Raw genomic sequence first — 13,218 nt, 5'->3', positions numbered from 1 at the left:
AGAAAGGAGGCATACTTTTAAAAGCTATCAGAATGCTTAGATAGGAATGAACTGCAGAAAGATAGATGAGGTGTTGCTCACATCAAAGCACCACGAACTTTCCTTTTGAAGTGGGAATACTTGGCAGACATAACATTTCCATTGGCTTTTAACTTTGGTAGGAAGACTGGCCAGTATCATAAATGTAGAGAATTATTTAACTGATAAAGCAGTTTCAAAGTCACATCAAAAATATGTAATCTGTTCTTAACATTCAAAAGCAGAGAGTTTCTTCCCTCCTCACTAATTTAATCTCTTTGGGTTTGGTTTTTGAAAATGGGGATGCTTCATTTGTTGAAGGAAAGAATACATTTGTTGAGAAAGTATCAGCCAAGGCCAGGATATTCTCAACCATCAGGTGGGGAAGGCTGAGGTCAAGATCTAGAAGAGTCATAGTTCAGAGTAATTTTCTTGAGTGGTGCAAACAGTTATTTTTTAATTGGTATTTTTAAAAACTCTCATAGGTCTTCAGTTACCAGCAAATCTCTGCTCTTTGCTATAACAGTTTAGCTACCCTTGTGGTATATGGGTCTTCTGGTGTTCCACAAAAAGTATAATCATCTCCAGGAGCTTCCCTGAGCAATCTGGAGCTGTGGATGTTCAAGTTGTGATGTTAAGTGACTAACTTGTGGTTTTCTTTACAAGTTTCAGTAATACTCCCTGATTTGATTGGTTTCAGAAAATATGATGATGCTAGTTCTGTCTGCATCGGATGTGGAAACCATTTTCTGGGTGGCTCGGCTTCAAGAACGGCTCTTTGCCCGTTGCTGTCCTTGTTGCTTTACTAGGGGTTCAGTTTCAGGGGTGACATTCTCAGCCATGTTCATCTGTGGACTCATTTGCCTGCCCAGTTACCCCAGGACAGGGGAAAGAACAGGGGCGTGGGGGGCCAGTTTGGTCCCTGTCCCTAACTTGCTCGGTCATCTCAGACTGAGCATTTGTCCTCTCCCCTAACTCCCCCTCCCCTGAGCCTGCTCCTCGTCCATTAGCGCCTCAGGTACCATTCACTGAGGCTGAATTCCAGCCCCCAAAGATCTCAGGACCCAATCCCTGGAATGTGTGAGTGTTGTTTCATTAGCTGGAAAAGGAATCTTTGCTGATGTGATTAAGTTAAGGATCTTTAGATGGGGAGATTATCCAGCTGGGCCCTTAATGCAATTATAAGTGTCCTTACAACGGAGTGTCGAGGGCTGTTTGAGTCAGATACACAATGTGAAGATGGAGCAGAGAAAGATCTGAGGATGCTGGGCCTTAAAGACTGGGGCGATGCGGCCACAAACCAAGGAATGGTAGCAGTCACCTCTACACGTGTCCTTCCCATCCAGCTCTCACACTGCCATCAGAGTTTATTTCTAAAGTGGAGACCTGGCCACATTGATTGGCAGGGATGATTCTTCAGTGGCAACTCAGACCCTAACTCCTTGGCCTGGTCAGAGAGGCCCTTCACCAACTGACCACTCATCTTCTCTCTGCCACCCACACCTCCCACCACTCAGAGACACCTATCCCCATTCCCTCCCCCCGGTCACCCTCCCCACCATGTCGCTCAGTCCCACACCGACTGCATACACATTCACTGGAGTCATGCTGAACTACTGAGTTTCCCCTGTGACCAGGCTCTTCCATGCTTCTGCGGCTCTCATGTGCATTGTCCCATCTGTGATACAAAGAAAGTAATCTCACCATACGCTAGCACACGCATGGCAAAAATCACACTGTACCGTTAGAAAATGGTATGAAATGAGAAATCAGACCTAGGATGCCTAGACCAGCAACCTTACCCTTCCCTCGAAAGGGCTGATGGTTGAAACCACCTTCCTAAGATTTCACATTCAATCATATTTATATCCCAAATCATGCATTTCAGTATTGTTAAAAATGTCCATCCATAAAAAGGTAATATTTCAACATGAATGGTTATTAAAATGATCTAGTATAAAACTGTAACATAAATGGTTATGTGGAATAATTTGCAGCTATGAAGAAGAATAGAGCAGCTCTGTATGTATTTACACAAACTCCTAAGATAAAAAGTGAAAAAAGCAAGTTGTAGGAAAATGTAAACAGTTTGCTATCATTTCCATTCACAAAACACATTTGTACATGCACAGGCTGTGTCTGGTAGGATATGGAAGGTAAGTGGCTTCTTCCTTTTCTTTTTTTTTTTTAAGTAGGCTCCATGCTGGGCATGGAGCCCAACCACTGGGCTTGAACTCACGACTGAGATCAAGACCTGAGCTGATTATCAAGAGTCGAACACTTAACCCACTGAGCCACCCAGGCGTCCTGGTAAGTGGCTTCCTGAGAGGGAATGGGTTTCCGGGACAGGGAAGACAGACTTCTTCATTGACTCTCCCCTTAGACCTTGCGCACACGTGGCCTATTCAAATGCAAATCTTTTTCTCTATTCAAGTTCTTACAAGGGTTGCACTCTGGCCCCTAATGTAAATGCATGCTGCTGGGGTTAATTTTTCTGTTGAACTCTTGGCTTCTCATCAACAATCAGATAAAAATAATTCCTTTTTGTTCTGGAGCTGTATTCTGCAGACCAATTATTATTACTGCCGCTATTACGTAAAGATGATTTGCTACAGTTGGCCTTGAGGCTATTCTGTGTTCCTTCCACATGTTCCCACCGAGAGCAGGTCAGAACGAAATTAACCTGGACTTAAAATGTGCTCGCAGGTAACCAGGCAGTTGGCTAAGAGGTGACTGTAGTTCAATCTAAATTTACCAGGACGTTGGCATTATTAGCAAATACCACTCTCTGACAGACTGCCCACACAGCTCCATGTCAGCCTCCTCCTTGTCAAAGTGAAGAGCACCCACGCCTATTGATTCATCTCTCTTAAGCATCTCTACTTTTATCTCACTCGCACTGGAAAAGACCTACATCTAACTTTTGATCTACTTAATGTATTTTCAGGTTGGCTATGTTAAAAAAATTCCAAAAATAGGGGCACCTGGCTGGCTCAGTCGGTAGAACATGAAGCTCTTGATCTTGGGTTGTGAGTTCAAGCCCCATGTTGGGCCTAGAGCTTACTTAAAAAAAAAAAAAAAAAAAAGAATCCAAATATAAAAATTATGGATGAACAAATTCCTAAGATTAAAGCAAACCCACTTGTACGATAAGCTATAAACTCACCATATCTGCTTATTCTGAGCATCAACACTTTTGATGGTTTTTACAAATTAAGTGTTAGGACAATATAACATTGTTTTTACATATATTACCTGAAGGAATACTTAAGAATTAAGTTCCCCTGAGATCATAAAAAACTTTTTAGAAGACGTTATGTGTATTCTACCTTCCAAGCTGATAAGGATGTCCAGATATCAAGGATATTTAAATAAAAATAAAATCTTGGAGAGGTTAAATGCTAATCTTCTTCAAAAATATCCTAGGTGGCGGTGCCTGGCTGGCTCAGTCGGTGGAGTGTGTGACTCTTGATCTCAGGGTTGTGAGTTCGAGCCCCACATTAGTTGTGGAGATTACTTAAAAATGAAATCTTTGAAAGAAAGATACCCTAGGTGAATTGTACACTAATGTTCTAGCAAATCATTTACGATAACCAACAGATGAACAGATAAACAAGATGTATTCTGTCCATACAATGGAATAGTATTCAGCCCTAAAAAGGAAGGGCATTCTGACGCCTGCTACATCATGGATGAAACTTGAGGACATTCTGCTCAGCGAAATAAGCCAGTCACAAAACTTAAAATACTGTATGATTCAGAAGTTTAATTCCTGTGTATTGGTTTGAAGGTGGTTTTCATTGCTTAGTTCATTCAACAAATACTGATGCGTCATGCTACACTGTTCTTGCTGCGGATGATATACAGCATGAGCAAAACAGATAAAAATCCGCCCCCTCGTGGAGCTGCCATTCTATTCCTCTAAATAACAGGGAGGTAGAGTCCAACACTTAAGTCCTACACCATAGATATGGGGAAAAAATGATAGTCTTCCATTTTCCATAATTGGTCTAAATCTCATGCTCCCCTCCTCCTAGATAAGGAGGGGACCTAGACCACATTTGATGCCAAATGAGGGTACAATTGACCCTCCTTCATGGGCTCTGCATTTGCAAATTCGCCTACTGGCTCAAACTGATTTGTAACCCCCAGATCAACTCCCTGGCTGACCCGACCGTGAGAGTAGATAAGGAAAATCTCTTCTACAGCCACAGGGAGAAGGTCACATCAGTAGCTGGGTAAGATCCCAGATCTGCCTGGGGAACAAGGTGACCTCATGTGTGACGTGGAAGAGTCCAGAGGAAGGCTGCTTAGGTGATAATTGACATCTCTTCCCGGTCTCTGCTTTCAGACACTGAGTTGATTATGCTTTTTAAATACTTGATGAACTCCAACCTGATGTCTTCAGGGTCATCCTCAAGATTTGAGTGCACCAGCTTCAGCTTGCTTAAGGGGGGCGCTTAAAAAGGAAAGGAAAGTAGGCATGAACTTTTTTTTTTAAAGTTAAAAATTCCTTAATTTTTTATTTCTGGTACCACTACCACAATTTACAGGGCAATATACCTGATGTAATGAAAAGAAAAAGAAAAAGACAAAGCTACAACAGATAAAGACCTCGGGAATGTACATGTAACTGACACTACATTGCATTAATCAATAGCTACACTTTTTGCAAACTGTGGCCATGACAGTCCTGCACAAGAAGGGTTTCCTGTTTAAGCTGCAGTAACTTTTCTGACTATGGATCATCGTTCCTTCTGTGGCAGATTTTTACAGTTCCTCTAATAGGCATGAACTTTTAAGAATGGGCCCTTTCCAGCTCCCGATGACCCGAGTCTTATCGAAGCCAATTTGCTGACCTCCCTAGAGGCCAAAAATAAAGTGGTGTCTTGCCTGCCATGATTTAACAGAGGAAGGAACGTTTCACCACATGCCACTGCCGCTGCTCAGCATCGTGCTCGGCATACGGTAGGCGCTCAATAAAGAGTGCCACCACGCTGTCACCTGGTGGTGGGATAGCAAAACTACACGCCACTTCCAGGTCCTCTTCTCACACCAGAAAGGAAGAGATTTCTGAGTATTGTGAATCGTCTTCCATGAGCACTTTGTCACTCTGTCATGGTGTGTCACAGGCTAATTGGGAGTTTTTCTTGAGACAAGACCAGTCAGGAAAGAATGTCCCTAATTGTACTGATGAGTGGCTAAAATCAGGTTTTTGTTTCTTTTTTTTCCCTCTTGGTGTCTGCCTGCTTTCAAAGTGTCTCTGTCCTGGCCTGGATGCTATGACAGATCTTCCAACCTGGCGATTCCAATTTACATGGTAGGAAGAACAAAGGCCAAGGACACAGTAAGTGCTCAATAACTGCACAGAGCCTCTGGTTTCTAAAGACCCAGAACAATATACAAATGCCCAGACCACTCATGACAAGAGCAGAAAGGAGAAATGGAAGTCTCCTTACACAAAGTCAGGTGTCCTTTATCACTTCCGGAGCCTGGTTTGTGGTGCGCGATCAACAGACACTGAGCGTCCTGTAGGAACTGCTGCTGGACGAAGCAGGAATACCACATCTCAATTTCCTTCAGGTGGCTGGGGAGGTCGGCATTGAAGATGATCACCACCCCATGCGAGTCCTTCATCAGGGCTGGCCAGCAAGACTCGAACCTGCAAGCCAGAGAAGGAGGCATGGTGAATGTCAGGTGGCTCCGGTTTCTAGCTGAGGCCTTTAGAAATAACGTCTTAGGGTTAATCGATGGATGACTTGTCACTGTGTCAAGTTTCAAAAGCCACGCATGTCACCAAATAATCGATCATGCCCCTAATACATGCTAGGAAGTGTGCTGGGCCACAGTCCAAGGTGCTTGGCGGGCAGCTGAGTCTTGAATCATTTGATGAAGCCAACCCTCTTTAAAGGAAACGTACTTTGGATCACCGCCACAATCCCACAGCTCAAATTCACATCCCGTTCCTTTGGCATTGCTGGTCACGTGTGGGTTCTCAAATTCCAGGATCCTAGAAATAAAAACAATAGTAGCATCTCCACTTTGGGAACAGTATACTTTGGGAATGCCACCGTCCCAAAAGGGGGGTGGTGGGCCTCTCTGGGAAACAGATTTGTCAGGGCTCACCTCACTCCTTGGGTTGGGTTGTATTCGGTGATGTCAGAAGATTCTGTCAGGAAGTTGGCCAAAACGGTTTTTCCACTCTGTGGAAATGAAGATAATAAAAGGTCTTTGCTGAAGAGCAGAAAAGAAACCATAAATGTGCCCTCCAATAGCTGGCTTGGAACCAGGTGTGATGGCATGTAGGCCATGGCCACCCTGAGAGCACCAAGGCAGAGGGTTCTCTCTGGTTGGGTGGGCCTCGCTGCCTTCCTGTATTTGGTGGGCGCAGTCTGGTCTGGGACCCAGCATGCATGGGGTTTTAAAGAAGGTCTAACTGGGTGACCTTCTTACCCACACTGATTTCCCTGGCTGGCTTTCAGTTAACTTATCTGAGAACAGAAAAGAATTGTTAGCGTGAGTCTCTCTCCTTTTTCTTTTTTTAAATTTTTTTCCTTTTTTTTTTAAAGATTTTATTTATTTATTTGACAGAGAGAGACACAGTGAGAGCAGGGGCACAAGCAGGGGGAGTGGGAGAGGGAGAAGCAGGCTTCCCGCCAAGCAGGGAGCCCGACGCGGGGCTCAATCCCAGGACCCTGGGACCATGACCTGAGCTGAAGGCAGACACTTAACGACTGAGCCACCCAGGCACCCATCGTGAGTCTCTCTCCTGCCATGCTCCTCTCCACATCAAGAAAGCAGTCTGTCACAGATATGAAGCCACTGAGGCCCAGAAAGGGGAAGGGAGTTCCTCAAGGTCACACAGAAATTCAAGTTCAGAGCTGGGTCCCACAGAGGCTGGCTGTGCCACACTGTCACACGGGGCTGTTTCTCCTTCTAGAAAATACAAGTCATACTCAGTCCTATTAACAAAACAGCCCTCCTGGTCCCTCCGCCCAAAGTAGCTATCTGTCCATCTCTTCCATTCCCTCCCCAAAGGTGGTAACTATGATCTGTTTTCAGATACTTTCTGTACATTTGCATCGTTCATTTAGCGAATATAGTATATGCTTGGATGTAAGATTAGGCGTTTTTTTCTCCGCAAATTCCTCCTCAGATGAAAGGGAATCACTCGAGTCCTTAAAAATCTCTGAAATTATGTCCTGCTCTCTCAAGAACTTTATTTTGAACAACTGCTTGACTAGAATCATTTCAACCAATGCCAGTTTTGGAGGCTTGTAGAGGTCACTTGACAGAATCAGAAAAAGGTCGGGGAGGGGATTAATCTTGCTTTAGTAATTCTTCCTGAGCATGTAGCCTCACTTAAAAATAACACAGTTGAGGGGCACCTGGGTGGCTCAGTCAGTTAAGCTGGTGGCTTAGTCGGTTAAGCATCAACCTTCGGTTCAGATCATGATCTCAGGGGTCCTGGGATCAATCCTGGCGTCAGGCTCCCTGCTCAGTGGGGAGTCTGCTTCTCCCTCTCCCCCTGGCCCCCCAACTAAATAAATAAATCGTAAAAAAAAAAAAAAAAAACTACAGTTGAGTGGTTATGTTTGTGGAGACCATGGATATTTATCTATAGGATGAACAAATAAAGCAAATGACCTGATGTTATAGGAATGGTTCTTTGGGCTGGAATACATTTCTAGGAACAGGGTCATACACAGATTCAAAAAGTGCTTATATACTAAACTATTCAGATGGTATGCTCTGTCATGTGTTCTTTTTTTTTTTAAGTTTTATTTATTTAAGTAATCTCTACACCCAGTGTGGGGCTCAAACTCATGACCCTGAGATCAAGAGTCACACACTTGTCCAACTGAGCCAGCCAGGTGCCCATCATGTGGTTTAAAAGTGGCTTTGGTCATAAAATCAACTCAGGTGTCAAAGGTACAGGTGAGGAGTTTAAATTTTAAAGCTGTGTCGTGAAATGCAAGTACGGAATAAAACAGCATTTCTAAATTAATATGTATCTTTAGGGTACCTTTAAATGTATATATAGCTACATGAATACATAAAACATTATAGAAGTATATTTATATATTTCATCTACGCCCTTAAATTTATATATACATGTTGGTCAAAACCAATTGATTGAGGGGGAGGGTTCTTCTGGGAAAATGAAGAAACTGTTAGGCACATCAGGTATTTTTAAGTGTCTACCTTGCCTGGAGCTGTTGAACAGAAGATGAAGTAGTGCTAAGCATGAGGATAAAAATCAAGTGGGATAATGCCATAGGGACTTTGAACTGGGTGGTCAGGGAAGGCTGAAAGGGTGAAGTTTAAACCAAGATTTGAATGACAAGGGGTCAACCGAGCCTTCCAGGTGAAGAGAATAACTAGTTGGATGGCACCAGGCCAGGAATGGGCCCAGCATGCTAAAGGAATAGAAAAGTTGGCCAATCTGCAGAGTATTGAGGTAGAGGAGGATATGTGTATGTGGAAATATATTTTGTTGTTGAAGCTGGGTGATGAGTACTAGGAGTTCCTTGTTTTTTCTCCCTTTGTATGTTTGAGAATTTCCATTAAAAAAAAGAGAAGATATTTATGCTTGGTTTACTTTTCACAATTCTGTGCATATTGTTATTGTCTATTTCACTTACTAGTTTATGTCTTGGCAAGACATAAACTTGACATGTTCTCCATGTCCCTCCACACAGTGCCTCCTTTTGGGAAACGCTGGAGTCTTCCCCAGTAAGAATGTCCCTAGTTTATTCAGACGTTCTCTTATCAATGGGCACCTAGGGTGTTTCCAGTTCAATATCGTTCGACACCCCCTCTGGGGAACACAGGTAAGTGTCCAGCCTCCGTAGATTTTGAGAAATGTCAGTGTTGCACTGAAAGCTATGCATGTTTTTAAAGTTTAATAATTGGATTTGCCAATAAAGCTGTTAGCAATGTATAGTCCCATCAACAGAATCCTAAAGTACTCATTTCCCTACAAGCATCCTCATGCTTCATGTTATCAGTGTTCTAACCTTTTTTCACCCACTACGGTGGGCAAATAAGCTTCATCTTCTTGTTTTAATTCATGTTCTTGTTGACTGTGAGGCTGAACATCCTCTTATACTTATTGGCTGGTTGTACTTGTGTGCAGGGACCTCGCTTGATTTTCTACTGAGTTCTTTTTTTTTTTTTAAAGATTTTATTTATTTAATTGAGAGAGAGAGAGACAGCGAGAGAGGGAACACAAGCAGGGGGAGTGGGAGAGGGAGAAGCAGGCTTCCTGCTGAGCAGGGAGCCCGATGCGGGACTCGATCCCAGGACCCTGGGATCATGACCTGAGCCGAAGGCAGTCGCTTAACCAACTGAGCCACCCAGGCGCCCCTCTACTGAGTTCTTTTTACCAATTTTTAAACTTCCCCTGTGCGTTCTACCTGTTAATTCTTTCTTTGTAATGTATTATGCAGATACTTTCCCCAGGCTTACTTTCGCTGTCATTTCTTTTAGGCTTCTTCATTTTTTGTGTTGTGCTTGAGGAGACCTTCCCTGTCTCAAGCTGAATAACATTATCTCTCCATAGACGCATCTACTACAGTGGTTCTCAACGCGTGGTCCCTGGACGAACAGCACCAGTAAAAGGCAGATTCTCGGATCCCTCCCAGACCTACTGAATCAAAACTCTGGGGCAGGACTGGCATGTTGTGTTTTTCAGAAGCCCTCCAGGCAATTGGGATGCGCGCTGAAGATGGAGAACATTCACTATTTCTACGGTAGTTGTTTTACACATTTAGCTTTAGTCCATGGGAATCTTATTCCTGTGTATGGTGTGAAGTCCACAAATAGGTTTAATCCTCCGCCCCCCCCCGCCCCGCCCCCACGCACACTACGAGGGAACCGTTCAAAGACCATGTAATAGTCCAGTCTTTCCTCTCCTTTTCTTGTCCCACAGGCATGTTCATTAGGGCCAACCTCAGGGGCAAAGGAGAATCGTGGGACCTAGACTCTGGTTCCAAAACGCCACTCACTACTTTCAGGACTTACGAAAACGGGGTCAAGGTCTGGGGGCGCCGAGTTCACGCTGAGGCCAGCGGCGCCCACCGGGTGGGCGCGGTGGGACCAGGCTCTCGACTCCCGGGGGGCTCCCGGGGCAAGGCACCGTCCCGGGTCGCGCGCGCCCGCCTCGGCCCCCGCCCGCCGCCCTCGCCGGCCGGGCCTCACCTCGCAGGGCCCCACGAAGAGGATCTTGGCCTTCAGCATCGCGGTCCGCCGCCCTCAAGCTGGTGGGAGCGCACCTCTGCCGGGAGGGGCGGAAGCCGCCGCGCCGATTGGCAGCCTTCGTTTCCACAGCGACGGGAGCGGCCCGCGGGGGCCGACGGGAGTGGGCGGGGCCGCGGCGCGGGGCCGGGAACAGAAGGGCCGGCGTGTGGGCCGGCGGAGAGTCGGGCGCATGGGCCGGCTTCTCTGGCTTGGTGGCTTGGGCTTCGGGGCTGGAAGCGGGCGTGCAAGGCTAGAGCGAGGGTGGAAGGGAAGCAAAAAACCCGGATCCAGATTCGCTTCTGACCCGGGAGGACCGCAGAGCTCACACAGGGCGCCTCTCTCTCTTTGTAGGTTGGGGGCTGATTGCAGGTCCCTGATCTATGCGTCTTCTGGTAATCCCGAGAACTCAAGACTGGCCATGTAGCTGGTGAGCTGGGGTTGGGAGCAGGCCTTCTGACGTCTTCGTCACTCTGCCACTCCACTGTCCACACTGTGATCGGGTTTATCACGGCCCTGGCCCAATCTAGAAAAGGTCAGAGACAAAACGAGTCTCGGGTCTCTGAATGGGTTCACCACTGATCGTCCTTTGGGTGATCTGGGGAGAAACCAAAAGGACAATGCCCGGCGTAGTTCAGTGTCGGTGCAGATGTCTGGACGCTTCGCTGCAAAGTTCATTCATTAGGTCAGCCTTAAATTGCGGAGCCGGTCCAGAATTTCAGGAGAGGCCATGAAATTAAGTGTCCAGACATTTGCAAGCCCCAGAAAGTGCTGGTATGACAAAAATGCCAAAATAAACCCAACACCGTGGCTTTAACTTTTAGTGGATAGTTACATAGTCTTTGTATGACAAATAACTTGAGTGAAATGTAAGGAAGAGTCTACCGCAATTTCAAGATGTCATGAATTGACTGATTGATTAAATGAATATCCTTCAAATGCCTACTTCATACCAGGCACTCTTCCAGGTACTGGGATTTACCTGTACCTCTGGAAGCTTTCATTCCCGGGGAGCCGATGGACATTAACTAAGCAAGAAAATAGATAACATACTCCCGGGCAGAGACTATTTTAGTTAGTGGTAAGTGCTATGAATAAAGATAAAGTACTAAAGAGTTAAGGAGTGTGAAGGAACCAATTTTGGATGGAGTAGTCAAGGCAAGACCTTGGGACAGAGGTGACATTAAAGCAGAAAGCTGAGTGAAGCGAGGGCTCAAGCAAACTGTGAAAGATCTCAAAGAAGAGCATGCCAGAACAGCAAGGACAAAGGCACTAAGGCAGAAATAAACTTGGCATGTACCAAGAACAGCCCAGAGGGTCCGTGAGGCTTGTGCAGGAAGAATAAGGGAGAGTGGTAGGGTATGCTGTGGGAGAGATCGTGTGAGACTTTGGGAATTTATTCTAAGGGTGATGGGAAGCATGTGCCAGGAATTGTATCTGGCTATGTGTAAGAGAAACTCTAGGGCCACCTGGGTGGCTCAGTTAAGCGGCTACCTTCTGCCCAGGGTCCTGGGATCCAGCCCTGCATTGGGCTCTCTGCTCAGCGGGGTGTCTGCTTCTCCTTCTCCCTCTGCCCCTACCCCCTCTCTCTCGTGCTTGCTCTCTTGCTCTCTCTCTCAAATAAATAAATAAAATCTTTAAAAAACAATAGTTTGGAACCCCAATATGACATGGCTGAAATGCTAAAGTTCATTAGTCAGTGACGCTGCCTGAGATATCAGGTCTAGGGCTAGTTAGCCTGTGACATTGGAGAAATGTAATGCTTAAAAGCCCTTCATAAATTGGCTCCCACCTATCCAGTCTAATTCCCATTCGCATCTGCTGTGGGTTCTTTCCATCTTCTCATGTCTCTTAAGACTTCAGTGCTATTTCTCAGCCTGTCTTCCCAACTCCTCTTGGCCCTTTTGAATGCTCCATGATGCCTCCGGCCATAATTAACTTCACATAGCAGCTGTTTCCAAAGTGTACCTTTGAAGATTATGTGCTTGAATTCTTGGTTTGGGATTCTGAAGGAGGAGGAGGAGGGATGCATTCTCAGTTGATGAAGAATGAAGGTGGAGTGGAAATAATTTGGATGGGGCGACTTTGTATTTTGCTTGGGGATTAATTTGACTGAAAGAACAAAACTCTTACAGTGACAAGGTCTGGAGGATGACAGTCTAGGGAGGGCTTGGCAGCTCAAAAATAGCCTCAGGCACCAGCTTCTTTCTCCTTTTTTCCTCTGCTGTCCGTAGGTTTAATTTACTCTTTGTCCTCATGCTTGTTACCTCATAGTCACAAGGTAGCTGCTGTGCCTTCAGGCATCACGTCTGTAATAAAGGAAAGACTGCGGAACAACAAATGCTTTGCCATAGAGTAGTCCTATTTTTTTTTAAAAATCAATGTTATTTACACCAAAAACTAATGATGTAATATATGGTGATTAACATAACAATAAAAAAATCAATGTTATTTAGTTATAAATAACTAAATTTAAAAATAAACATATATTAAAGTGTACCTATTTTAAATGTTCTTTGAGTTTTGAAAAATGTGTAGACTATCATTTTACTCAAGACCCAGAATCTTTCCATTACCCCAAAAGTTCCCTCATGTTCCTTTGTGGTCAACTCCCTCCCACCCCTAGCACCGGGAAAACTTTTGTTGTACTTTCTGTCACTAGAGATTAGTTTTGCCTGTACTGGAATTTCATATAAATAGAATCACACAATATTTACTCTTTTGTGTCTGGCTTCCTTCACTCAGGAAAATATTTTTGATATTTATACATATTGTGTATGTCAATAGTTTATTCCTTGTTATTGCTGAGTCATATTCCATGTATAAATATACCATCATCTGTTTACCTGTTCCCCTGTTGATGGTTATGTGGGTTGGGCTGTCTATAGTTTGGGGGCTATTATAAACACAACTACTAGAAATAGTTTTGTTTGGACATGTTTTCACTTACCCTGGGTAAAT

General features: G+C 44.7%; 1 protein-coding gene across 1 annotated transcript; it reads right to left on the bottom strand.

The window, feature by feature from the left end:
* Positions 1–3,621: 3,621 nt before the first annotated feature.
* On the bottom strand, positions 3,622–10,340 carry IFT22 (intraflagellar transport 22). Its single transcript, XM_028110072.2, has 5 exons — positions 10,222–10,340; positions 6,145–6,221; positions 5,939–6,028; positions 5,478–5,680; positions 3,622–4,477 (listed from the first exon to the last, which is right to left on the bottom strand). The coding sequence occupies exons 1-5, from the start codon at positions 10,258–10,260 to the stop codon at positions 4,329–4,331; spliced, it is 558 nt and encodes a 185-aa protein (XP_027965873.1). The 5' UTR covers positions 10,261–10,340; the 3' UTR covers positions 3,622–4,328.
* Between the last annotated feature and the right edge of the window lie 2,878 nt (positions 10,341–13,218).

This window comes from Eumetopias jubatus, unplaced genomic scaffold, assembly GCF_037043125.1.
Source record: "Eumetopias jubatus isolate StellerSeaLion01/CBP00866 unplaced genomic scaffold, mEumJub1_p1.0 scaffold_12, whole genome shotgun sequence".
NCBI classification, from domain to species: Eukaryota; Metazoa; Chordata; class Mammalia; order Carnivora; family Otariidae; genus Eumetopias; species Eumetopias jubatus.
This window is presented reverse-complemented; position numbering and strand designations above follow the sequence as displayed.